This window comes from Gavia stellata, chromosome 5 (genome assembly GCF_030936135.1).
Source record: "Gavia stellata isolate bGavSte3 chromosome 5, bGavSte3.hap2, whole genome shotgun sequence".
In the NCBI taxonomy this organism is placed as follows: Eukaryota; Metazoa; Chordata; class Aves; order Gaviiformes; family Gaviidae; genus Gavia; species Gavia stellata.
In genome coordinates, this window is record NC_082598.1 from 20141733 (window position 1) to 20169725 (window position 27993).

At 42.2% G+C, this 27993-nt stretch overlaps 1 protein-coding gene across 1 annotated transcript in view; it reads right to left on the reverse strand.

Annotated features, from left to right (window-relative positions):
- PPARGC1A (PPARG coactivator 1 alpha) overlaps positions 1 to 5425 on the reverse strand; it is a 68760-nt gene extending 63335 nt beyond the window's left edge. Inside the window, exons 1-2 of the mRNA XM_059817685.1 lie at positions 5274 to 5425; positions 60 to 239 (exon numbers count right to left, since the gene is read on the reverse strand). Of these exons, the coding sequence (XP_059673668.1) occupies positions 60 to 239; positions 5274 to 5321 (228 nt within the window). The 5' untranslated portion in view covers positions 5322 to 5425. The remainder of the gene's footprint in view (positions 1 to 59; positions 240 to 5273) is intronic.
- Positions 5426 to 27993: the final 22568 nt, after the last annotated feature.

A 27993-nucleotide genomic window follows, 5' to 3' on the forward strand; every position in this document is an offset into this window, starting at 1 on the left:
AAAAAAAGGAAAAAGCAAGCAAGGACTTTGCAATGTGCATTTGCATCACCTTGCCTTACCTCGAATATATTGGCGGGTTCATTGCTGTACTGATTGGAGATAATCTCTGACTGGTCGCTGTACCACTTGAGTCCCCCCAGAAAGCTGTCCGCGTCTAGGTCGTTCACATCTAGTTCAGAGAGGTCAAGTTCTGGGAGATCTGGGCAAAGAGGCTGGTCTTCACCAACCAGAGCAGCACACTGCAGGAAACAGCAACACAGAGTTTCATTAATTACCAGGATCTATTAACTTCAATATCATGTGATGAGAATTAAGCCTCGATTAAGCTATGGCATGGGGTCACCAGAATTGACTTTGTTTTCTGGAAAGAAACCCACTAAGCATTACATCATTGTTAGCTCTACACAGGTATGCAAAGGGGAGGGGAAACAGGAGGGTATAAGCTGCTTTCTCTGTCTCATCTCTGTCCAGGAGCAATGACTTTCCTTCTCCCTATACTCTTTGATAAGAATCGTGTTCAAAGCTTTATTAAATCCAACAGCAGAGGCCAAAGCATGGCCTTATTCTCCTGCTTCAGAGCGAACCAGTGCAGGTAGAAGTTACAGATGAATACCTCTGGGCAAGGTCTGTCACGCATTTCCTGATGCATTCAGGTTAAAGAGGCACAGCCTGTTACAGCCTTCAGCCCTGGAGGCTAGCTCAAGCTGGAGATATTCACACTTTCACTTCTACAGATCCTCACTGTAATCCAGGAGGTCAGTCATGATGGCGGCTACCATATGGGCATAAAAAAGTACGGTTCAGTGATGCTGCTGTGCTCTCACCCCAATGCACTCAATGATGCACAGACCACAGCCACCCAGTTACACATCAGGGTCCTGGCAACCAAAGCGCATTCTGAAATATCCCTATATTCACCTTTGGGTGACAGGCATAGTTAGTTCACGCAGCCTTTCACCTGCTTGGTGTGAACAGGTATATTGTCCCAGTCAGCTTCCTAAGTGTCCGCAGACAGCAGCTGCCATGAGGGAAACAAATGGGTTTTCCTCCTCTGGCAGCCTCTGATTCAGTAATCCTAATGCAGAGGGTCTGTGAAACATTTCGGTTGAGGCAGTAAACAAAGACTAGTCTGCATGGATCTTCTTCAGCAGTGCAAAATGTTTCTGTCTCCATGACTTACGAAGAGAGTAGTGATAATACAAATAAACCAGGAATAAGTGTCCTTTTATATGCTAGTATGAAGCTAGATAGGCTATTGACTGACCTACTAAGCAAGAAAAAATTACTAACACACATCCACTTTAGCATGGCAATTGAAATGTTAAGAGTATCCACCAAAACCATTTCCTAATTATGGAAAACACGTAGTAACAGCTTGGCAAATAGCGGAGTCCCATATGTCAATGCCGCTCGATGAAGCAATTCCTCCTGCATTGTACCACGTACCCTTGTAACGCGTCTCCCAACATCTACGATGATATGGGCATACTGCAAAACACACGTAAAGCTGCAAAGGCACCAGGCGCTGAATGGTTAAAAGCTATTTAAAGTCAACTGAGTCTAAGGGCTTCCACCCTGAGTATTTCTAGCGTTGTGTTATGGATGGCCAACAGCAGGTCCTCCTCGACTCCCGTCAGTTGACTGGGTGGTTTGAATGATTTCCCAACATCTATTTGGACTGAAGTCAACCCAGAAAGTGCCACTTTCTGAAGAGAGATGTCTGTAGGGCACTAACACAGTGTCCACAGATGTGAATTGCTCAATACTGGTTATGTCACTCTCGCAAGGACTGCCTTTTACAATAATGCAAGCGAGAGCTGCTGAAGGTGCATTTCATTGAGGTTTTTGTCCCTGGGAATCTCAGTGCGTCTGCAGTGCGCGGGCTGGATGCAGCAGCGCAGCCACGAGCGAAGATTTTGTCTGTTGGCACAAAGACTCAGTGCAGCTGGTGCGAGCTATAATTTACCAGACAACTTCTACGTCTACCAGGACACTACGAGATAATCACAGAATAGGCCAAGGGGCAAGGGAGCTGAGAGGCTGCAAAATGAGGCTCTGAAATAGCAGTTGCTGTCCTTCCTATTATTTAAGGGGCTGCAGAACTTTAAGAAGTCAAAACCTCACTTAAGCAATTTCCACTGCACACAACTTTTTATCATTATTTTGGTAATGGGGAAAAAAAAACCCAAAGAAAAAAATTAAAAAGTTCCCTCTTCTTTAGTGCGAGACACAACCTTCCGGCAGCAATCCTATAATGCAGAGATGACCTTTTTTAGTGCTTGGCCAAAATCTCTGATCTCATTAAAGTATAATCTAGTTTTTGACTGAAAACGTAGATTCTCAGCATCATTCTCAGGTTTGTGTTGTGGAGGTCAGTAGCTTATAACTGATGCCGTAGACTTCTAAAGTATCCTGCTGATCTGTTACTCCTTTAGTTTGTAAAAATAGCTTCAGTCTGTGAACCACCTACTTAAACATGTTTACTCTTGGTAATCTGCATTTTTAAGTTCCTACAGTGGGCTTCTGAAGCAACATAAACAATTGTATTAAAAAAAAAATCCTGCTCATTGCAGCTTTCATTTGCTTATAGTGACTGCAATGTCACCTAAAAAAATGTAATTGCTGAAATGAAGTATATATGCTCTTGCCAATGTTGACATGATAATAAAATCAGTGTTTCTGAATATGACATTATGCTTCTAATCTGAGACACATTAGTAGCAAGTGTTCCTGTTATTAATTTATATTTGGCCTTTGGATGATGCCAGATTTAACACTCCAAGTCCTAAAACTGTCCTCATCTGACACGCTGATATTTACTGTTTGCCTATACATCTCTAACAGGTGCAGCTGCATTGCTAGCATACATTTTACTGTCTTCCCACTGTTATTTGATATGATAGTTATTCCATAACTATAACCTTAATTTTATAGTAACATTTAGGAGGATAAAGCAGTCACTAAACACAAAAGGCTAATTACTGTGCGTTATTTCACTCCAACAGACTTTTTTCCTCTTAGTTCAGGCGCAAACAATAAATTAGCTTAACTGCACTGACGATAATGAATCATTATAATTAAGTATAATTCTCCATTAACCTTTTGCATGTTTTTGTGCCTTTGAAGGTAAATTAAAAAAAAAAAAAAAAAGACGACTGGACTTGTGCCATATTAATTATATTAATGAAAAAATAATCTGCGTTTTATTTTTAACAAGTTTTTCAAACAGCCAAGGGGATGAACTCAGGAAAGAAAAAGAGACTTGACAGAATGTGTGTCATGTGGATTCTCTCTATCAATCTTCGCAACCTTACTGTACATCACCTTCATTAAACTGTGAAGCACTGGGGACGCTGATCAGCTACAGTGATGCAGGCCTTTATTAAGCAACACGCTGTCCTGTCATTATGTGAGCGAGAATATAATACCTTTTATGTTGACAGCAAACATTAATGATTCAAAAAATGAAAGCCGCCTCCAGTACCTGCCGCCTGCGATATTTTAGATCAGCAAAGGTGATCCCCCGAGCCAAAGCAGCACGCAGATGCCTGTACTGCTACAGGAAGTGCAATGCAGGAGCACATTGGTAAAATCCTACCCACAGTTAATCCATCCACCACACAATTAATATTAAGATCAAACCCTTTTTTTTTCTTTTTTTTTTCTCTGCACTATAAAAAAGTCATTGACATAAATTATCTATTCTGTTACTAGCTTGAAATTACTGCAGGAACTCTAGTGATTAAAATAAATCTTCAGTATTTCCATGTAAGCTGGTTCCTCAATCAGCTCCTAGCAGCATCAGGAATAATACATGATGGAAAAATGAAGCTACGGCAGCTGAGACCCATGCTACAAGCCAGACAACAACCCACAGGATACTCCAGCTACTCAGAAACAATTAGGACTTTGGAGCCAGAAAGTCATCCACTTACAGCCTTGACTCATAATAGCTACAGGACATATGAATTATCCATATCTATTCCACTTTACCAAGAAATCAAAACAAGATAAGAGCAATTACAATATGCAAACAGAAATCAGCGGATACAATGGCAAGCTGCAAATATTTAAAACAGGACAAAAAGACTTGAGAATCCACACGCATGCTCCGCCAGATAGGAAAAATATACTGGTACATTTTTACTTCACATGGGTAGCTCTCTACGGCATGAACATCTTATTTAAAAAGCATTGCCTGTAACCTGTTTTTCCCTCCCCCGTTGCCCGAGGGGAGCATTTTAAGCACTTATTCCAAGCTCACAGCCAGAGGGTTAGTTCCTTTGAGCAGTTCTGTATTTGGGATTCCTCTCCATGGGGTCCAAAGAAAGTTTGCCTCGCTTCGCAAGTTGCCCGAACTTTCAGGTAATGCTCCATTTTGCCAGATGCAAACATGCAGAAATCCTCAAACCTCACTTTATACTCCAGAGATTACCAGGGAGCTGCTTGCTTTTTTTTTTTCCCCTTTATGAATTGTAGCCAGCAGAAGCTGTGGATTTGATGTATTGCCGTCTATTTTTACACAAGCAGCAGCGGCGGCGGCAGCAGCAGCAGCAGCAGCAGTTCACACAGTCCTGCATAAACTCTATTCTCATGGTTCATCCTGTTGTCTCTGCTGTACGGTGGGATTTAACCATTTGTTGGACTACTCGGATTGACTGAGAACCCTGCTCTACAGGACATTAGCTACAGCACCATTATTCCAACACAAGAAGCAGGGAAAGGTCTCCTTCCAGAAATCTCTTTTAAAAGCATCTAAAGCCAAACAACAGGGTATTCATTCTCGTGTGCGTGTTTGAATTCTGCAGCTGATAAACAAGGAAAAAACCTTTGACAGAGCAGAGTGAAACAAGCAATTAAAATACGAAGCCGATGGTTAATTTGAACTTTTCTTTTTTAAAGAAATGTTAATCTTATTCTAAATAAACATGGCATTTTTCCAACCAGGCCACTAAACGCCACTGGAAAGACTTCAGACACAGTTTCATATCAGTATCTTAGAGCATAAATATTGCATATGACGGGAAAGCGAGCCAGAGGCACATGAAAATAGTTTCCAACTGCAGGAGATACTGATGACAGGAGCTCAGCTTTGATTTGCTCAAGGCATCGCACAGTAACCTTAAAATAGCAAACTTACTGGAGTTAAGATAAGATCCGGGCTTGTTTGCAAAGTATGCCGCCTCGGCCGTCCTGCCGGTTCCCCGACAAGCCCCCGCCGTCCCCACCGAACGCCTGCACCCCGCGCGCCGCCCACGCCGCGCGCCCCTCACCTCGAGATCACTCCATACAGAGTCGTGGTTGCACATGTCCCACGCCATCCAGCTGCGGAGCGACGGCAGGAAAGCTGGCAAACTACGGTCCAGAGTCAGGCAGGCAGGCAGCAGACACTCATGCAGGCAACGAGACCCTCTCTGAGAGTGAACCGAAGGCACCTGTCTTACTACTGTTCCCCGTCACATGACAAAGCTATTAAAAAGTAGGCTGGGCTGTCACTCATCCAGCCTTCTGGTGCCGCGGCTCCAGCCCGTGACGTCACCAGGGGCAGACCCAGCCTGAAGTGAAGGAAATCTTTGCAAAACCCGCTCAGACCTCGGCGGCCGCGGCACCACGCTGTGATTCCAAGCACATTTCCACGCCACACCCCCAAAACTCTGCTCCCGCCGAAGAACAGCTCCCATCCCTCCCCATCTTTTCTCATTTCTTGGCTTGCTTCCCCCCCCCCCCCCCGCCCCCAAAGCAAACAACAGGCAGAGCTGTGCTTATTATGAAGAAAAAGTGAAGTAACTCCACGGCGAGCTACAGCCTGCGTGCTCTGAATAGCCCGAGCCTAACCTTTGCAGCGCCCGCACCGGCTCCCCGGCGCTGTTTCCTTGGGAGACGCTATGCCAGAGTTCAGCAAAAGTTACGCCACCTTCCAACATTTTTTTTCACGTGGGGATTTTGCACCTCGCCAAGTATTTTGGTTAGGTTAGCGGTTTCTCACCAGCAATTGCAACTCGGGTTAGTTTTTCCACACCAGCGACCCCCGCACCCCCTCCCAGCATTTCCCAGGAATGGAGTAAGCATCTATAAAAAACATTCACACAGTTATCTCACCTGCTACAAGGAGGGAGCCTGATCCTGTTCCCAGCTACGCTACAGTGCTTCTTAGCTGCTCTTTAATCATTTCTCTGTCCCAGTGTACTCACCCTAGAAACCAGGGCTGTTACCAGCAACTGTCAGGGTCCTGCCCCTAACTGCTCGGACCCCTGAACGCTTTTTCCTATCAGCACCGCTGCCTCAGGGCGCATTTCTGGATACACACCCTGCACCAACCCCTCTGACCTGGACCCAGCGTTTTCTCATTGAAAACAGCAAAAAAAAAAGCCCTTGTCGTGTGAAAACCCAGCCACGCTGTTAACAGAAGTGTCTCCTCGTGGAAGCCTTTCCCAGACAACAGGGGCTGCTTGCAGGGGCAACGGGTTTACGATGCCCTTCTGCACCGCATACACGACAAACTCCAGGTACCACACTGAACCGCAAAACATTGCCCACGACAGAGGAAAAAAAACCCAAATAAAGCTCTTGTTTAACTATCCCCACCTGCCTGCTTATTGTCTTAAGTTGCCTTTTTTTCTAATTAGCTAGGTGCAAAAAGTCTCGTGAAATGTAAGCGCTGGCTCCGTCGCGCTGGGCTACCAGTCAAAGTCACAAAACTATAATTGATCATCCTCCTTGTCATGAAATATTCATTTTCATTGTTATTTGCAAACTTGAGTATTCCAAAGGCTAAATTAATTCAATTATTATACAAGGCTATGGCAATTTTACTGAGAGAAAAAATAAATAAAAAGAAGTACAATTCTTGAAATAGCCTTTTTCCCGCAGACACTGGAAACTTCAGAAATGGTAGGAGGTCTCAGATATATTCTTAGCTTATTTGTGTTCCCTTGTAATTCATTATTGCCAGTCCTGATAAAACGTACAGTTTTCCCGGCTTGTGCTTAAGTTGCAAATCACATCACACTGTCATATTTTCACCAAGCACAGATGACAAAAATGGCATTGTTTTTACTTTACTTAATTAAAAAAAACCACAGCAAAATACCAAATGACTACAGAAAGCCTTTCCTACAAATGATTAAATTAACGGTATTGCTTTGCTCTCACGATGAAAAAAACCTCATTTCCTTCCCAATTATATGCTGATTTAATGATAAAACTGCAGTAAATTATTCAGATCTGGGGCAAAGGTGAGTACCTCTACCCCCCGAACAGTCAACTGTGAAATAATGCTGGGCACCTGCCTGCCTGGAGTAGAGTTGGTTCTTATTAATTATTATCTGTGGATCCATGGTTGGTGGAATATTCTCCTTCAAGACCTACTTATAATTGTGTTCATTGACTGTGCCGAATCCATCATCTGGTTTTTTTGAAGTTTCATTCACACCTTTTATAGAAATGTATTTACACTGGAACATTTCGTATTGCTGTTTTGGATATTTTGACCTGCTCATGTTGTTTCTATTTTCTACATTTCCACTTCACTGCTTTCCCTTCAAATTAGCAAGTTAACTGATAAATATAAACTGTGACCTTAGTGGTGCTCTAACCATACAAGCTTTAGAGACTGGAGAACTTTCTTAGTGCATTGTAGACAGTGCAAGCAATAGGTAATAATAACAGAGTCCCCCAGAGCTTTTCTATGGCCCTGTCCACATTATGGCTTGAACTTTGCTGGCACTTCCAGCGTTACCTGGAAGGGATGCCAAGCACGATTCCAACTACAAAAGACTGCGTGGTTTCAACAAGGATTCCCTATTGCTTAGGAAGAATATATATTTTTTAAATAGAAATGTCCAACCCAAGCCATAGTATAAATTTACCCACTAGGATCTTTTTTCCATGCTTTAATGCAGTTTTTTTTTTTGAGTGTAGTGCCTGTAAGAGGAGAAAAGCGAGGAAGGCAGTTGCAGTGGTGGTCTAGTTTGGAAATGGCACAGCCTCAGCATGTGTAAATGACGCCTGTGAAACCCAGCCAGCACCTAAGCTGCTCTCCTCAAAGGAAACCTTGTCTTCTGAACGTTCCCTGGTAGCTTTAGCAATGCTCTCCTCTTGTGTTTTGACAACACGAAAGAATTGCACAAACATCTTCCCTGGGGCAATATCTGAGCATGCACACATTATTTGGTTCCATAACAAACACAGAGAAAGAAAACCCTCTTTCAGCTGGTAAAGTCTGCTGGTTCATTTGACCCAATCTGCCCTGTTGAAATGTCCATCATCAGACCACCTCCTCGATCACTGCACTTACCCTGTTTTCAGGTTACTCTGTACCTAGTGTCAGCAATTCCCAAATTTTTCCTTTTCTTCTTCAAGGGCCATAATTCACGAAAGTTCTGGCAAGCCTTCCAAGAGCACCTGGGCACAAATTCCCAAATCCTGATACATTGTTTAACAGGACTGGAAGGTACGGCTGCCTGCAGCAACAGGGAACAGAATTCAAAGACCGAAGCCTTCAAGCCCTCTGTCCTTGACTGTTTCCTGGATTCAGTGTTCATTTTATCTCTTCCTCCTCTTCTTTCATCCACATTTTTAAACTATGTTTATGTTTTTATTCCCTGTAATTTAGATTTCTCAAATAAGCTACTGATTTTGGAGCCCCCGTGATTTTGAAATCTAAAACTTAGTCCCTTCATGTCACGGCACTGAGGAAGAAAATTTCTTTCCTTGCCCCCCAGTCTATTGTACTTGCTGATTTTCAGCAAAGTTTGCTACTTTTTCAGTGCAGTGAGAACAACCAAATTTGTATATAAAAATAGTGCTGGAGTTTCAAGCAAGCTGAGGTTTGCAAACCAGTCTCACACCAGTTCAACCCCTTCCGCTCGACCCTCCAAGAATGAATGGCCTTACAGCAGAAGATCAGCCAATGCTGTATATAAAAGAGCAAACTGCACTCCAAAGGTGTGTTGGCATGAATGGTGTTCTATATAAAGTATATGTTCCCTATTAATTTTTAATTAGAAATCTTCCTTCTGTGCATCTTTACTCTTATTTTTTGCACAGTCCTGTATTTGTTTTCCACTCTATCCTCTCTGTTCTACTTCTATCCTATTTGTTTGCTGATTTTTTTTCCTTCTCAGCTTCTTTTCCTTATTTATCCAGTTCATCCTACCCAGAATATACCCTCAATAGCATAAGCCAGTGAGTCAAACTCCTTGGACTTATGGGTTCATTGGTGCAGTAATTCTACAATGGAATAAAGCAGTGTGCCCTCTCCAATTTTGTTAGGGCAGTTATGAACTGAGATTTTTTTTTTTTTTTTTTTTTTTTTTACAGATGAACACCACAGTGGTGCCTCTGTACCATCTCTCTGAAAAACTCAAGAGATCTGGGCCAAATTAATTCCTGGCCCAGCTCTGGGCCACAGGCTGCTGTCTGAGGAGCTGTATATTAGAGAGTCCAAAATCACCTTCTCCAAACAGCGAACAGTGATGTGTTACTGACATTACTGACACCAGGCTGAATTTTGCCACATCTGCCTCCACAGACAGAGGGCTCAAATAAACAGCACTGAATGCCAGGGGAAATCACTTGCTTGTTCATGTGCAAGTGACCTGACTCAGAATATTCACTGTTAGTGCAGATTAGCTGATTATCAGTGCTAACTGGGCTTGCAGAGGTGCAACTCTTTTTAACTCGGTGCTTCTAGTAAAACGTGTCCAGAGTGCCTAAGTGAAGCAGGAGCACAGGTAGCCACCACAACAGATCTTCCTAAATTTTCTCATACCTCCCTGAACATCTCCCTCTTCACAAGCATATTTCACTTACTCATTATTAAAACAAAAAAAGCAAAATCACTCCAGCTGATTACATAAAAAATACATTTGTCACTTGTTTCCCCCAACATTTGGAGCATATGTTCTCCAGAACCCACATTTGCTATGATTTGCAGGAAAATCCAACTTGTCAGGCCTGCTAAAAGCAGCATGAACAATGTCTTTCACTTGGGTGTTACTGTTTCACAGAGAGACTAATCTGTAAAGGAGCATCTACATTTAAATTTATTGTCCCTATATGTTTGAGAAACGGAGCCATGCATCACTTTCCTGGGAAGGCTTTGGTGCTGTTTGAGCACAGACATCCAGGCAAGCCAAGGAGACAGATTCCTGTTTTGCAGCTTCTTGCACATTGGCAGAGCTGGCAGGACCACATCAAAACCACAGACCATTGCAGATCTTCATCATCTCTCCTTTACTCACCTCACTGCTGATTATTTCTTTGGAACAAAAGAAATCATAAAGTTCTTTTTTTCCCCTTTTCCTTTCACACTTTCAAGTCCCTGGGAAGAGACCAAAACCTGCTCACGTCTGATATTATCAGACCCAGGGAACTGGCTTCTGGCATTCCTGTTCAGAGGCTGGGGGCATCCCCCCCTGCACTCAGTAGCTGTGCCCTTCCTCTCCTCTTCCCACCCTCGCCGGGATGCTCACAGAGCCCTTCTGGGGATGGGCAACTGTCATCTCCAGTTCCAGCCATAAAGGGTAAAACGTGGGGAAGCTTCAGGGATACACCTTGTATTTGTAACTCTCTGCAGGCCCCTGGAAAACCCCACCTAGATCCTTCTCTTTACCCCTATTACCATCCACCTTGCACCATCTTCCCTGGGGCACCTAGAGCATCACCCTGGAGCTCTTGTTTCCTGACTCGTTCATCATTAATACCAATCCAGTTTTTAACGGCTTTTTCTGAGAGGGACCTGAAGAGGATGATCCCAGGAACAACCACTATGGATTTGATATCTTGGGGTACAGAAGAGATTCCCTGATGCAACCGTAAGGAATTTGGTGGGAGCCGAGGCTGTTCCAAAGCTACCATCCCTCGATGAGGCTGCCACCCACCCAGCTGTCATACTGTTTGGGGCTTGCTTTGCCACCTGGCCGTTTAGCCACAGAGCCGGGACCTCGCAGCTCGGAGGTAAGCTGTGGTGCCTGGGCTGCCACAGCAGCGCAGGAGAGCACACTCCCTGCCAGATCCATGCCAGGGCTTGTGGTAGCTAGTGGAAGAAAAAAAATCCCATATTTCCATAACATAGCCTATCTATTCTCTAAAATGGCTGGGAAGGCGATTGCAGTGGAGCACACATAAGTCTGCAGCGCAGCACTGGAGAGAACAGTAACCTTTAAATACTCTAAAATCAAATCTTGTTTTACACAAAACCGCTATGGTAAAGTCGATGTGAATGAAGCACCTTTGAGTGAAGGAACAGAGGGAAAGGCAGTGGACAGCTTTAGTGCCTCCTAGCAATTTTTTTTAATAAACTAGAAATGACAGACAGCCTTACCAACACATCTCTCATCTTCAAATAAGACTTTTCTTCAGACAGAGCTCAGTGGAACTGAGTCAGCCTTTTTTCTTGGGCCTAGCTCTTGGCGTTTTTCATATTAAAACAAAGTATAATGTGGAAATATTTCTGAACTGTAGTAATCTGATCAGATTTTAGTAACACAGGCCACAGATTTGCTCTGCTACAATTTTAGGCAAACAAAATAAAATGAAGATATCACACAAAAGAACTGGAGTTGTGTTTTTTTGTTTTTTTTTTTTTTTTAAATCTGCTTATGCACCAAGTTACCCTTTGTCGGGTTATGCCTGGCTGCAGAGGAGGGCAAGCTCCTGTGGAGACTGCTGTTGGTGGGCAGCAGAGCTTCACGCATGCAGCAGCCAGTGCTTACTGCTTGGCCTCTGATGGTCCCAGACCGCAGCAAATGTCCCCTTCCCCAGCTGCCCACAGGCCCTGCACCCCGTTTTCCCAAGTCAGCCAAGGACAGGCCAAGAGGAGACGGGGTCACCTCGCTGCAACAGCCAACGCAGTCTCACACAGACAAGGCTCCTGAAGGATCAGCTTCCCCTGACCTCTTAACTAGTAGTTCCTGCCCACCAAAATTGAGCCCTGAAGTTATTTTTAGCCAGAACCCTTCATGAATTGCAGTTAACTTGCAATATGCAAACTAGTGACTAGTGCTAGAGGAATCCCTATGGGTTTCGTGGTTCCACTCTCTGCTCAGAAGTCCAATTATTCATTTTTCTTGGAGCTGCAATATTAATCTAAAAAAGTTACACAAATGGCAAGAGATGTCATCCTCCCTCCATCCCCAATTCAGATAACTGAAATAAAGGAGGATAAGCATTTAGCCCAGGGGTTAGTAGCTGTACCAAGTGCAGCTGTAAACATGTGGAGGCTGACCCTCCTCCAGAGATGCTTTTGACAGAAATTTGTCAGTACTTCCACCTTTGACTCAGGGCCAGACAAACTAGTACTGAGATGGAATGGGAGAACTGCTAGCCAAAGAAAGGTTTGGGCTGAGTTAGTATTTTAATTTTATTTTATTTTATTCTATCCAAATAACTTGCCTGCATACATATACAAGAAGATGCCGTGAAATAAAAGAGGGGTTGGAAGGGGTGACTGCTCTAAAACCTCTGGAAGGGAATGGGAATTTTTAAATGGATTTAGGCAGGCTTTAAATCAGACCTTATCACAGAAGATGGGACCAAGACAGTTCAAAGCAGAAACTCCTCCACACACTTCCACCTTTTTTTAATTTTCATACTACCCAGGCTTCCCCAGCTTTCCCCTGTGAATGGAACAGGGATAAAGCGCTGAGACTGCATCAGCTATGACCGTTTTGGATATCTTTGTTCCCGAGAAATTCAGTATTTGCTGAACATCCTTTGCCCTGGGGCACTGGTTAGTCTCGTAATTATTTCGTAAGTGGGTACCAGCGAAGAGTCATACCTCCTCCCAAAAAGAGCTATGACTGAACTTTTATCGCTTCATGCCAATCAACAGATAAGACAAGTTTGCTACTTCCATGTTTGTCCCTAATGGATCTCTACCATCGTAAAATTCCCCGACAATCTGACACAATTAAATATTATTTGTTGTCTCTGCTCTGTTGAACTCTACATGCAGAACAGCAAGCCAGGGCAATGCATTTAACCAAAAACATTGAAAGGACCATGTAGGATTCGCACTGAAATAGAGACTTCACCGGAGTGCACCTTTCCCTTTTGCCCATTGCAGGCTCCCCCTTCCTCTCTGAGGAACAAAGAACCAACTAAAAATAGGAAACTGTCTGAACGGAAGATAATTTATGTTGCAAGTGGCTATGCAAAAAAACCCTCTGAAAAAAAAAAAGCAAACCAACACCAAAGAGCACTTCATCATAATATTATTACCGATTTATTAAACCAAGATTGCATAGACTGGAGAAATGAGTGTGACACATCCCCAGGGGTTTTCTGGAGGTAGACCTCCAGCTGTTTCATTCTCACATGCACTCCTGTTTACAAAGACACGGAAAAATGTTTGCGCTTCAGTTCAATGCAACACAATTTTACATTGTTTGCAGGTTTTCTTTAAGGCAGGATAGGAGCGTGCACAGCAAGCTGGAGACATACACTTTGGGGAGACAGGGCTACCATCTTCCTGGGAGAGTGGGGGAAAGACACGGTGCCTGTTAATTTGGATCCTGGACAATGCTATAAATCGAAGCATCGCTGACAATTCCTGCCCAGTAAACATGCTCAATTTCATCTTCCGTAAAAAGGCAAGCAGGCACTAAATAGCAACACATTTTGATTTTCATTTAGCCACTTTAATGATAGGTGATGTTAGCGGAAAAGATCATTTATCTTCAGATCTATTTTATATGAGATAAAAGGCCTTGCCAATTTTTAAAAATTCATTTACACAAGTGAATAAATCTTCCAAAACAATAAGTGGGAAAGTCATATTTCTTTAACTTTGCTAAAATCTGAAAATGCTGATCTTGGAGTGAAATAGATGGCACTGGCATTTTAATCAAGTATATAAAGACTCCTCTTCTAAATAAGAGGCACAGCTTTACTTCAGAAAAAAAAATCTCCGATTCAGAAAACAGCCCTTTTTATGCATTTTGTCAAAAATCTCTGACAAATCAGGAGAGACACGTGCAATTTTTATATCACCTTCATTTTTAGATCAGTCCCAATGTGAAGGCTACCTAAAAATAGACCGAACCTAACCTTTCGAATATCTATACTGCTGCATACCAGAAACGCAAGCTTCCAGTGCCTCTCATGGCTTTCAGAGCCTTGTGCTGTGCCTGTCTTCTCCTCTAGCACATTATTCCATGTTGCATATCGCGCCCAGGCACGAGACAAGCCACAAGTTGCAATGGGGAGCGCGTTGGAATATGTGATACGTGTTCATTCAGGTCATGCAGCAAGATCATCAAAACCAGCCTTCCCTTTTGGCCATTTGAGTTTGCCACAAAAGGGACACCGGCAACACTGAACCTAGTGAGTGAGGATGTGAAAATGAAGCTTTGGTGGCTGACCCATCAGGTCTGCTCAGAAAAAGCAAGCTGTCTGGTTTGCAACATACCACTCTTGAAAATATGGAGGGGAACAATAAGCTCTTTTGTTTTACTGTTTGCTACAGCGCTTGCAGACACACTTCTACCCATTTGAAGACAAGACTTTCCACAGTGCACTAGTGTAGAATTACAAGACAGCAGAATATGCAGTAACTATTTCTTTGCATTGCACTTTCTATATTGTGATTCTGCTTGGCTTTAGCAGTACAGGTCAAATTCATCCCAAGCACAATCCCAGCAACTTCAGGTCAGTGGTACCTGAAAAATCAATAGCATTTAAGTTGATGAAGTTATAACAATGGGGATTTTGGCCCAGGCTGTACAAACACTTTTATTGTATATATTCTTCACTGGGTATTATGCTTCAGTGAATGTATTTCCATGTTCTCTACTGCTAAACACTCTTGTTTATCAGGTCCTGAAGCCACACCAGGAGCTGGAACAGAAGATACCTGTACTAAACCAGGTTGTGGGGCTGCCCTGGAGGCTTTGAGTGACTGTGAGTTTTGCTTACATGAAATAGAAAATCACCCTTGTAGCAGTTGTTAGCCAGCTACTCCTAGCAGGAACGAACTGAAAAGGACTTGCTTTTCTTTGTTTACTGGCATGCTCTGTTCCAACAGAGTCAAAAGTTTATCAAGGCATTTTACTCTGTCAAAAAATGAACAAAATAACTTACTTACACTGATCAAACATTGAAACAAAGCAGCAAAAGCCTAAATGAGTTCTTTCAAAGAATTTTGGATGGAAAATGTCTTACCTGCTGACAGGGAGGCAAGAATAGCAAACAAAGGCATAGGAATAAAAACTATTCAATAAAATATCGATTTCATTATCACCACCTATTCAACTTAATTTTCTTGGCATCCATATCCCTAATGCAGGTTTGTGATAGATCGTACAATCACTTTTTAATTAAGCCCTACTGTGCTTTGTATTAAGAACAAGGCAGTAGACATTATGGCACAATATATCTACCAAAATATTTAATGCTTATCCTTTTCATTTTGGTATTTAAAAGTTGTTCTCTTAGGAGGTGGTATCAGTATTTAACAACATTCTTGACAGCAAGTATAAAAAACAAAAAGCTTCATACTTAATCTAACCATGTCAAAACTGAAACCCCTTAAAATAATTGCTTTCTGAATATATGGTATTTCCATTGCATTATTTTATTATTACCCAGCTTTCAACATCTTAAGATGCAAAACTTGCTTCCTCTCCTACACACTGATGAGATACGAAGTGGCACAGGGATAGAAAACTGACATTTGACCAATACAGTTGAATGGTACATGAAACAGATGTTATGGTGTTACAAGAGCTATTTAATGAGAAGCTGTAGAAGACTGGAAGCTTCCTGGGGTGGTAGTATTTTCTCTGTTTTTTAGGTCTCTTTTGGTATATCGCAGCTCTGCTGCTTGTGATGGGGAAGACCCTGTAAAAAAACAGCAGCTCCTCTTCCAGTCGAGTACTGGCACTTTTCAGAGGGCAACATTCAGTTTAATTACTAAAATGTACCCACCTTCTTCTTCCAAGGAAGAAAAGACTGTTGTTGCATATATAATGTGGTTTTAGTTTTTAATGCCAGAAATGAATCAGTAAACATAGTTACATTATGGTATACTATTTCTTATTCTGTACCCATAGTAACCAAATTAATCTCAAGGCGCTGCTGGCATTAATTCAATCTGAAGCTCATACTTTGGATTTCACATAGGTGCCTTCATCCTATTCTTCTTCTCAACTAATAAAATGTTAATATATAGCAATATATTTATTTCTGGTTCAGTTCAAGTTGAGGAGTGCAGTACTTTGCAGAAACCTAATTAATATCAATCATATATTACAACACTGTGTGGTTTACTATACAAAAAAAATGGATCTAGCACATGAGGATGAAACAGATGACCCAAGAATTCATTTCTAGCTGTAACTTCTCTGTCTCTAGGATAGGGATGGCCAGTTTTTCGTTACCCTTCCATCTCCATTTAAAAAAAATCTGTAACATATGGCCAAGAACTACACTGAATATATCACATACCATAAAAAAACGAGAGGAAGGAGATCTTGGAGCATGAGATACTGATAGCTTCCTCTGTACCACGGTGAGTTGGGTGCACAGTGGCAATAAGCTAGATCCCACGGTGACCCAGCAGTGCTGTCTTCAGCAACACCCTGTCATGCTTTAACCCTAGCCAGCAACTAAGCACCACACAGCTGCTCGCTCACTCCCTCCCAGTGGGATGGGGAAGAGAATTGGAAAAAAGGTAAAACTTGTGGGTTGAGGTAAAGATCATTTAATAGGACAGCAAAGGAAGAAAATAATAATAATAATGATAAAAGAATATACAAAACAAGTGATGCAGAATGCAATTGCTCACTACCTGCTGACTGATGCCCAGCCAGTTCCTGAGCAGTGGCTGCGCCCTCCCCCAGCCAACTCCTCCCAGGGTTTTTTTTGTTCAGCATGATGTCATATGGTATGGCATATCCCTTCGGACAGTTTGGGTCAGCTGCCCTGGCTGTGTCCCTTCCCAGCTTCTTGTGCTCCTCCTTGCTGGCAGGGCAGTATGAGAAGCTGAAAACCTCTTGACTTAGTGTAAGCACTGCTCAGCAACAACTAAAACATCAGTGTGTTATCAACATTAATCTCATCCTAAATCCAAAACACAGTACTATACCAGCTACTAGGAAGAAAATTAACTCTATCCCAGCCGAAACCAGGACACACACACGTGTATGGTTTTTCCACTGGGACCTACCAGCCCCCAGTCCAAAAAAATCCAGTTGTTAGTGAATATGCATCTCCACAGCTGCACTTGAAATGCTCAGGAGACATAAGCAGCTCAACAGCTGTGGTGTGGCCATCCTACTCTAGACCATGGCAAAAAGAAATGCAGTTCTTTTCTCAGGGCTTAATTTGGGCAACCTGAGACCCCAGGCACATGACTAACCCAAAGTCTCAAAATCTGCTCTACTCCCCATAGTTAGAGAGGTTTTGCAGCAAGGTTCAGGAGCAGTTTACACTTCTTGGAGCCTTTTGTTCCCAGCTGCTTGCAGTCCCATTGATTCCCAGGAGCACTAGAATCCCCAAGTATTTTGGTGCTGTCAAAATGCACACCTATGAGAAATTATTGCACTGAACCACGCCCAGCTTGATCCAACCACTACTAGAGCAACAGGGTCAGATTCTGTTATCCTTATTCACCATGTCCAACAAGCAGTCCCATCAAAAGGGTGAGCTGGCGTGCGGAGTTAAGGTGATACCTCTGGACAAGCAGAGGGAGTGTGGGTGAGCTGTGGCTCACTGGGTGAAGATCCCCACTCTGAAAAGAAGCACCGTTATGCCAGCGCTGCTCTGCATGGAAGCTCAGGCCTCAAGCCATACATGGGTCATACAGCTGTAGCACAGCTTGACGTTGACTTACAAAGATCCCATGTTCTGGCAAAAGTCACAGGGACATTTAACCAAACCCACAGCCTGGTTGCACTGGGAGCCCCATGCCCACCATTGCAGGGCACAGGAGACTCAGCGGGTCCCCCCACCAGGCACACGACTCAAGGCTGTATGAAGAGATGCACAAGCCCAGGACTTTACACCCTGACCCATTCAAACAAGCCTGCACACCCCAGGACCACATCGAACAGCTGGGGTTCACAAAGCCCTCATAATCATTTCAGGTTCTCCCTGGTATCAGAGCAGTAAAGCTCTCAGGGGCCCTAGTGTGGCCCTGGGCATTCACATAGGCTCCCACTGGCCTTGAGCACTGCCTGAATACTGCATCCAAGGGCACAATATAGTCCTTCACTTCTACCAACTGCTACAGAATAAGAATTCCTAGAATGGCTCAAACACATACCAGTTCAAATCTGGGTACTTTCAGCCTTCTTCTTTTCTATTCCAAATTATGTGGTTTGCCAGCTTCAAAAAAACAGATGGAAAATACGTCCCTAAATGTGCACCCTTGTGATCATTCCAAAAGGAAAGCAGCATCAAGTAGCTTAAAACGTTTGCTAGAAAAAGTCTTTTCCATATCATGCAAATAGCAGACAAAAATAACTGCTAGGCAGTTGATATACATACAAATATTGGTTATTTTAAACAGTAATTTGTTATTGAGGACATCTCACTGAAATATTATAATATTCAATTTCCTCTGCATTTGCATGGAAAAGGAGCTGGAGAGCGCATGATCATTCATTTAACTATTACATAAATACGTCTATCATAAGATCACACAGTTTTCAAGCCAGAGTTCAAACACATGTTTAATGCATGAGTGTATGATGAAGAAACTTGTGAACTCACGGGTCTCGTAGCTCAATCTCAATCAGATACAGGCTTGGTGTAAATATGTACAGTATCATGTGCTTTCGAATAGCACCGTGACTCGAGGGAGCAGTCTGACATCAGCAAAGGAGACAGGTGGTTCCCTTTCCAACCCAGGAGGGGAAAAAAAAGGAGTTAAGACACTGTGTAAATATAGCAATATTTTTTCCTCGGTGTTTTGCTACGGTTTTCATCCCCTAATGAAACTTCAGTGCATGAACAATTCTCATAACATCTTTGCTACAAATCAGTGAGTGGATGTCACGTCCTAAGATATTTATAACCCTAAAGGTAGTGGAAGTGATACTGTTTGGCAGCCTTGGTTTAGAAGTGCTGAAGATTTTTGCCTTTTGGTTTGCTAAGAAAGGAGTTCCAAAAAGCCACAAAACCAGTTTCCTTGCTCTAAATGTATCCCTTTCCTACAGCAGGTCACTGTTACTAATAATGCCCATAACAATGACAAACAACAGTCAATCACAGGCACAGAGCAGGTCACAACTGCTTTTAGCTAGCTCGACTTTGTAAACTCCAACAGCGTGAGATATGCTAAACCCTGCACAATCCACAGTCGCTTGATTTTGAATCTCACATTACAAGAATTCACACATACGCTAACCTGCGTATAGAATAACCCAATTTGGCCTTTCTTTCCTATCTGTACATGGATACTTTTTTAACACAGTGACAGCCGCTGCCTTTTAAACCATTTTCTTTTGTTGCATTTCCTTAGAAACACAAATCTTGTTCCTTGGCAGCAGTTGCTGTAAGTGCTGTACCACATGCCCAAACTAGTTCTCACTCACAGCTTTAATTCACAGTAAGTGGCACGAAAGGAGGTCAACACTTCTCAGAAACCACTTTCAGTTCTTTGCTGCTTCAGTATCTATTCTATAAAGCCATCCACCCTAACAGAAAGTTGTTTCTCATATTGTGCCCCTTTCTTTTTTATTATTGTCATCTTTATGGAATGGACTGCAGAATATACGACGGAATAAAAGAATATTATTCCAGGAATCACATTCCTGGTCTCCCTTTTGTAATATTCTAAAAATATAAGTAAAAAAAATTAAATTAATACTTTCTCCAACAAAAACAAAATGCCCCTTGAATGTTTTTTTTTCCCCATGCAAAAAGACTATATAAATGGCATCTTGCAACTCAGTGTCAACCACTATGTTTTACTTTCAGTTCAATTTGCTTGTTTACAGAAAGATTTTTTTTTTTACCAACCCGACCAACACATCATGGAGGTTGAAAATCAAAGAGCCTTCTTTTTGCTGTGATGCATCACTGGCAAGAGGAATGGCCTTGCTGACAATATTTTGCTGTCACATTTGCCTCTACAGCTGCACTGCCTTCTCTGTGATCAATGAAAACAGATTTTGACCTCATCTATTTCATTTCAAACCATATTCTGCCCTGAGACACACGAGTACAACCTATCATAGTTATAGCGGCAATTGGGGCAGAATTTGTTCCTTTCCTGACAATTCAATATGTGATTCATGAACCAGAATTGAATCCAGCTCTCCTTTCCTAGAGCTCCTCTGGTTCTTTGGCATTAGCATCGGTAAAAAAAGCAGCAAAGATGAATTTATGTTGTTCGTATCAGCAGGCCTGGCTGGGTAGTCAATAATCAGGCTGCTCAGCAAGATGCTACCAGACCAGAAGTTAGTTATTGTATTTTATTTACACAGCTCATTCTGTAGTCTGTTTTCTTTCTTCACTTACCGCTCCTAATGGGATCATAAGACCTGGAAGAACACCTCCTAGTCTTGAACATTTCTAATTGGCTTAATAAAGTAAACAGACAAAAAGATAATCCTCTCCACAACCATCACCTTAAAAAACACAAACCCATACCACTAGATGTGGAATACTTGGTGTATTCACAAGGTATGCAGTTGCAGGCAATAACTGGATGATCAAGTTCCCCATTAATCCCCAAGACAATGGACCACTTTTGAAAATCAGACACCATTTATATTCACACATCCCTCTGTGGGCCAACACCTGCATGCATTCTTTCATACAATTCACTGCACAGCAGAGGCGAGAACACTTCAGCATACATGGTACAAAAAGGACCCATACGAATGCCATCTGAGATGTGCAGTGATCTGCTGAACAACGTATGTTGTGGGGCACTCTCTGTGCACGACCTACAGAAGGAGGCAAGTCTGTTTGAGACCACCCAGGGAGCTTTGGCACTTCAGAGACAACACCAGAAGCTCATGTTTTGAACTCTGGAGGTCCACAGTGTCTCACTTGAGATGACAGGCATTGCATGCATATATTGTGTCATGATTTTCTGCAGAACTGAGTTCCCAAGTAGAGGCAAGGTTGACATCACTTTGAAAATCTCATCCAAGACCTCTAACGAACTGCATACAGGAGACTAATCTACAGTAGATTTGGCGTATGGTAAAAATAAACTCCTTAATATGACAAAAGCACTAATCAACATATTGCATATTAGGCCTGCAAAGCGCCAATTATCTGATGAAGAGGAGTAATACTAGACGGTTCCAGTTCCCTCAGTTATTTAACTATTTACATCAATGGAAGTTAAGGAAAACAATGCCTACAGAACCACACATGAAAACACACAGGAAGGATTTGAGCCAAGATTTTATTTCAGATTTGAAGGGAAGAGGAGGAAAAAACATTCAAAATAAAAGAATACAGCTTGGGACTTCTGAATCCTGCTGCATATTGCTACTGTACTGGTTATGAGAAAACTTTTTTTGGAAGCAAATTATTTTCATTTCCCTTACCATTTAAGAAAAATGCATTCAAAGTAAAACACAGAGCCTGATCCTGCCCTTCTGCAACACCATCAACAACAGCCTTGCCACAGATTCCAGCGAAGTAGGATTTACTCTTTCCTGCAGGCCGTGCTCTGAGTCTTTAATTCAGTAACACCTTATTCACCAACTAGCTCAGTGAGATAAGCTGTGGTTTCAAGTATTATTCATTCCAAGCAAAGAGTCTACAAACACCCTCTTGCTCTGTATTACCAGACCAAAGAAGATATGAATAATTTGGGGAACATTTCCAAAGGCCCAGAGAGAAACGGAGTATCTTCCGGGGGGGTTTTACCTGGAGTGAGAGACCTTCCCGGGTTTGAAAATCTTCCTTGTAATGAAATAAATACAAGAGCTCCCTTCTCTTCCTTTCTTTTGTAGGTAGCATGACCTAAAAAAAGATTTGCAAACAAGCTTGGAGAGGGGAGAAAGCTCATGTGTTTATTGGATTTTTCTTTATTTTCTGCAGCTATTTCAGAGAGCTTCTCAAAATTTTCAAAGACCTGTGACTCTTACAAGGTCCATCTTTTCAAGTGCAATGTGTATCGTTTCAATTCCTTTTATTTCTTAATATATTTATTACACTTGTTACAAACTATCTGAATGGCCACACAGTGCTTTAAACGAGACTGCAAATATCCCCTGGATGACCATCGGCAAAAGTCTTCACCTCCCAAAAGGAAGTAAAAGCCAGCGTGACTTTTTGATCTACTATCTGCTATTTTATAAAACTGCAAGAAAACTTCCGCCTTAAGGGCCAAGCCCTGCTCCTTCGGCAGCGAACGAGACCAAGAGGGTCTGTGCGCCGCACCGGCGTCGTGCTCGGAGGCAGCGCGCCGGAGGGACGAGCCTGCCAGAAGTGCTGATTCACTGCAGCGACCGAAGAGGTTGCTTAGTAGCTAAGCTGGGAGGGGAGAGAGACGGCACAGAGAAGGGGGCATCTGGATCAGTGCAAATAAATAAACAGGAGGGAATGCCAAAGTTGTTGCGGAGACTGGATCCCTGAGATCTCCGCCTAATACACGCGTGTAAGTTCGTTTATTAGAACAAAACCTGTTAATACAACTGTAGCCATAGGGCGAAAAAATAACTTGCAAATGCACAGAAGTCATGTAAATCAGAACTGCTGCTCTATTACACAAGAAATTTTCTCATTAATTAATTTCATGACTTAGAGCAAATGTGCATGGTTGGAAACAGGAGACCCTGCTGATACCAATCTCACGGCATAGGATACTTTCGTTTTTCTCTCTGAGATATATAGCAGATGTACTCCCTGGCTCAAATCCAGGTGCGGACTAGGTGCTTTTGTGGCTAAAGCACTGCCTTCTAACCTGGTTAAGTCTACTCATAACTTTTTCTGGTCTGGTGTTGCAACATATCAGATGAAAAAACCCAGGATTTTAAAAGCCAATTCTCAGAGCTGTCACATTTATAATTAGAACTATCTGATACAACTGGCATTAGTGTGAGGTAGGAACATATCACAGAGGGCCAAGCAGACAAACTAAACTATTTCTCACCCTTAAAAAGGGGATTCTTCCAAGTAGAAATGTCAGTAGAGTCACAAGGGCTCTGTGCAAAAGTAGCACCTCTTCATCCTCATACCTACTCTTAGAAAATCCCGCGCAGCTGCCTAACTTAGCCCAGTAGACCACACCAGCAACCAAAGCCCTGACAACAGCCCCAGCAACCCAAGCTCAACCCAGATCCTCCTCCAAGTAGAAAATTACTTTTCTGGAGGTGCAGGTTATTTTGGAGCTACCTGTAACACCCCAAAACTGTACATAAAGAGAGCATCTCTGTTGATACTACACATAAAAAGAGAGGCCCCCACACTGAAAAAAAAGGAGGTTGGGTAAAATAGCTTGTCACAGTCACTAGATGCAGAGCTGGTTGCAAATGTAACCTTTTTACATGCTGATGAAAGTATTTTTCAGATTGTCTGCCCCCATATTGGAGAAAGAGAAGACAGAAGGAGAGAAGGAAGGAAAAGAAGGAGGAAGGGAGGAAAAGAGGGAGGGAGGGTACACTATTGTTGCTACTGAATCAGCACACAAACCAGCAGCAGACAAAATGAGAATGGCTGTAAGGAACCTGGCAGCACCAGCATGTTCAGTGAAACAACAGAAAAGAGCCTGGAATACAAGAGAAACTCAGAATGCAGATATTAACTTTTTTTTTTCCTGGATGAAGATTTACGATGCCAGATTTTAGTTGTCTCTTAATACCCACACCTGGCTAAATACAAATGAAATTAATTTTACAGCTGCAATCTTTCCACATTTTGCACATGGTGATTTGCTGAAAGAAACCCTGTCACGAGGCGTCAAAAAGGAACATAAAACATAACATGCAGTATTTTTTGAGAGACATCAACCATAATTATATGAAACCTAACAAAGCTGCTCCAGGGAGTGGTGGATGGAGTTGCACAGCAGAGTGCCTGGCCCCCCGTGCAGAAGGCAAAGCTCGATCCAGGCGAGTACAGTGGGAAGGCCACAGGGGCTCACGCATATCAAATAATAATAGTAATATGTCTCTTCCTTCTGCCATCCGGTTACTGAAATCAGTGTGAAAGCCACACGGAGATAAAAATGCTATGGTCATGGATTAGGCTAGAGCTAGAGCTTCCTACATGACCTGAAATGACAGCCATCGTCCTTCATCCCTCTTACTTCCACACGACAACCCTCATCCCTCTTATGTCCTAAACTAAATCACTGGTCTTGATTTACTAGCATAGTATGGCCAGTCCTCATTCCAATGTATTTAGTTCTTCTTGAAAATCAGTAGAAACTGTGTCCATAACGTAGAGCTGGTATTAATGGACACCAGTGGCTAGCACTGTGTCAGTGCTGTGTGAAAAGAAGAGATGGTGATACTCCTCCAATAAAATAGGAAAATTTTAAGAAGACTACATCTGAGAAACAAGGTGTGATACTTATTTCAGAGCTAGGGTAGGAATAGTTTACCTGCTCACAGTCATTACCCTCCTTACCCCATGCCCAGACTCTGGCAAATTTTCCTGTTTTAGTGCTTAGGAGAATGAAAAATGGCACTGTCCTTTAGTCTCTGTACTACACCTATGAAAACACATCTCCAGGAAAGTAATATTTTACCCGTTGCTTTCTGCTGGTGAGGGTCATCCTATTAATGTATTTGGCTCACCCTCCTGGAGCCAGGCATGTCCACAACAGGAGGGGAGCCCTCCAAACTGGTCACAGTTGTGCATCAGGTCCTCTACAACACAAAATCCACAATTTCATAAAATAGGTCAGTGCTGAAGAAAAATCCGTTTTCTTAGTATTAAAAGGGCAATTTTCTTTCTGGTATTTTACCTGGCCCCATATTATCACAAGCATGATAAATTAATGGCTATGACTACGTTATAGCACCAAAAGGTCCCAATTTTTTAGATTTTGTCCTTCTTTGAAACTACTAGGCTTTACACTGGCATTAATACTTGGAAAGATACTTACCCTTTGAGAAAGCAAACTAGTATACCAGCTTTCCTGGGTAAACTAGGGGTAAACTATGAAATGTGAACAGATGTCTTTCAAAGTATGAAGAATGACAACCAATTTTTACAAATACGTTGAAGAAAACTCCTTGTAAGGTTTGGGTTTTTTTGCTTTGGTTTTCGGTATTAACGCTTGGGCTTCCACCTGATATTAATCCCTCCCATGTTTCTCAGCTCTTCCATAGAAGACACAGCACAGTCCTACAGCTGCAGCATTTTGAAGTCTGCACAACATGCTGTACATGCCATTGCTTGACATTTTATTGACAACAAAGGCCTGCAGCACAGCAGCATTTTTAGAGATGGGATTAACATAATGAACTCCATCTCCATGGGTTTTTCATGGCATTTCTTTCTTTATATATAAGAGCGAAAAAAGACGCAAACCAGAAACAAACATTTTTTCTACTCTTTTAGGACACAGTCCCCTCTGAAATAATGCTATTGTGCAGTCCCAAAGGAGAGAAAAGTCCTCTTTTGCAGTCAAGGACCACAAATGGTCCTTGTGCCTGGGCAGCACTCACAAACAGCCACTGAACTCAGCCTAGGTTTTCCCGATGCCCAGTCCATGTTTTCAGGATGGTCCTAAGCGCAGGGAAGAGAATAGTGCCCTGAGCAGGAATCAGCAATTTTGTCTGCAGTGCTCTGATCTTCCCCTCTTAAAGCTTCAGGAAAACTCTTCAATGAAAAAGGGCTTGGCAGAGTTTCCATCTGTTCTCGGCAGGACTCGTTAGCCAAGTCTGAAGCACACAGAGCTCTGCTTTATTTTTTTTCCTGATACATAAGTAAAACTCCACAATATTAATGGGTTTTACTCAATGAAATGGAGTAATCATACAGCCATCAGTCCAGTCTAAATGTAGCTGCTACAAAAGTTTAGACAATTAGGAATTACAGTTTCTGCTTTTTGTGAATTTTCTCTCTTTCCTTCTGGTCTGTCCCTTTCTGAAGTCCTGCATCCCAGTCTGCCTTTTTGTAGCCTTCTACAATCACTTAAAAAAACTACCTAGGTATCTACATCAGTAACTTATCCAGACTCTTCTGAGGATGACAATAGAAGAAGATGGCAATTTGGTATGACTACAAACAACAATTTAATGAAATTAATGTTGCAAAGGTGCTTTAGTAAGAGATCAAAGAAGACTCAAGCAGTAAAAAAATCACAATGGCCACCAATTGCAGCAGTAACCTGTCTGCAACTGAATTGTTGGCTTTAGGTTAACAATTAGAAACAATTAGAAATTAAGAAACTCAACATGCCAACTGCTTACAAAAATGGGGGAAATGTCCCTGGTCACTGTGCAAGTAGAGGGTATTCAGCACCTTTCCTAGAAGTCCTGGCAACTTATGAAATTGTAACTCAATTCCTCTGGGAAGCTCTGAGGTGCTTTCTGAAAACCAAACACATTTGTAGCCCATGTCCAATCCCTCCAGCCTGGTTCACAACCTTTGCTTAAGGAAGACAAGTAATCTACATTGCGGAAGGAGGCTGCACTCATTTTCCTGACATACTTCTCTGTGACCTGAACCCACAGTTACATAAGAGCGGGAAGCATGGACAATTCATTCTTAATGCTAGCTCAGTCCTGGCCTCTCCTGGGCACTGGCTGAAAATAATACTGAACCATGCTGAATCATTTACAGTAGCTTTATGATGTGGATTATCATTCAGAGAGGACTGACCTGACCCCATCACACTCCTTTCATGCAGCAACACAGACTGGACTCCCACCAGAGTCTAACGAACGCCACCCACATTGGCACCAACACAAATCATGCATTCATGTAGGAGGCTCACACGTAGAATAAAGTCGCTTTAAATTTATCCTGGTATTAAACCTTCAGTAATTGCCATGTCCTTGCCTCTCCTGTCAGCATAGGCAGTGCTTTAAAACTATAAGCTGTCCAGACATATATGCAGTTTTTTATTTCAAGCAGCTTCCCCACTCTTATTTTCAGAAGGATGCTAGCCATTATGAGAAAATATTTTGTTAATTAATGCTTCCAGCAGTTGCACAGATTTCTAATGTCTTTGCTAAAACAATGGTCCTTTATCCTGCTTCTTCCTCCAGACACAGTTTTTGGTCACAAGGCATGGTACAATTTACCTCCTCTTGGACACATGAGATGCTGTGCCACAGCACAATGCAAAAATGTGAGCTTCTCAGTCATGCAGGACCTGGTCATATGGCTGCCCACTGAATTCCTTCTCTTTCCACCATCATAAAAGGGAGTAAGAGATGCTGTTGCCATTTATATTCCACTGATTACACAAGCTATTTTCATGGCAGGACTCTGCTGCTGCATTCCATCTCACAGGCTGAACAGATTGAGCTTTTTTAGTGGATTCTGTTAAAATGGATGTTGTTTCCAGTAGGACAAATTCATCAGGTAGGGAGCTTTTACAATGAGTCATTTTAAGGTAATCTTTGTACACATCCTTTTCAAATAGCTTGAACTCTTTGAACGATAAAAGAGCGCAAAAACAATAGTGGCAGTGAGTGGAGAAGAAATGTTTAAAAAGCTGGTTTTGTTAAAAGTTAACCCAGAAAACTGAACTCTGTCTGGTTTTAGATTGGACTTTTCTACATGTATTCCCATCCTTACTGATTTCTTTCTACAGATGTGCTTTTAAACCAAGGGAAACTAAGGTTTTAATTGCAGGACACTTTCATTTTTACTCATGAACTGTCATTATCAATCATTTATGTTTTCTAGTGAACTTCTACACTAAATAAAAAGAGAATATAAGAATAAATCTTTTAAAAGGAATCAATTTGCTGCACATCAATCCCTGCAGGCCATGCGCTCATAAGTCAATAGTTTAAAATGAAAACATCTGATCAAGGTAATACACCTGTTAAAGGAGCATAAAATTCCAAACCCAATGGTAAAATATAAAGATTATGAAGCCTCTTAAAGGAG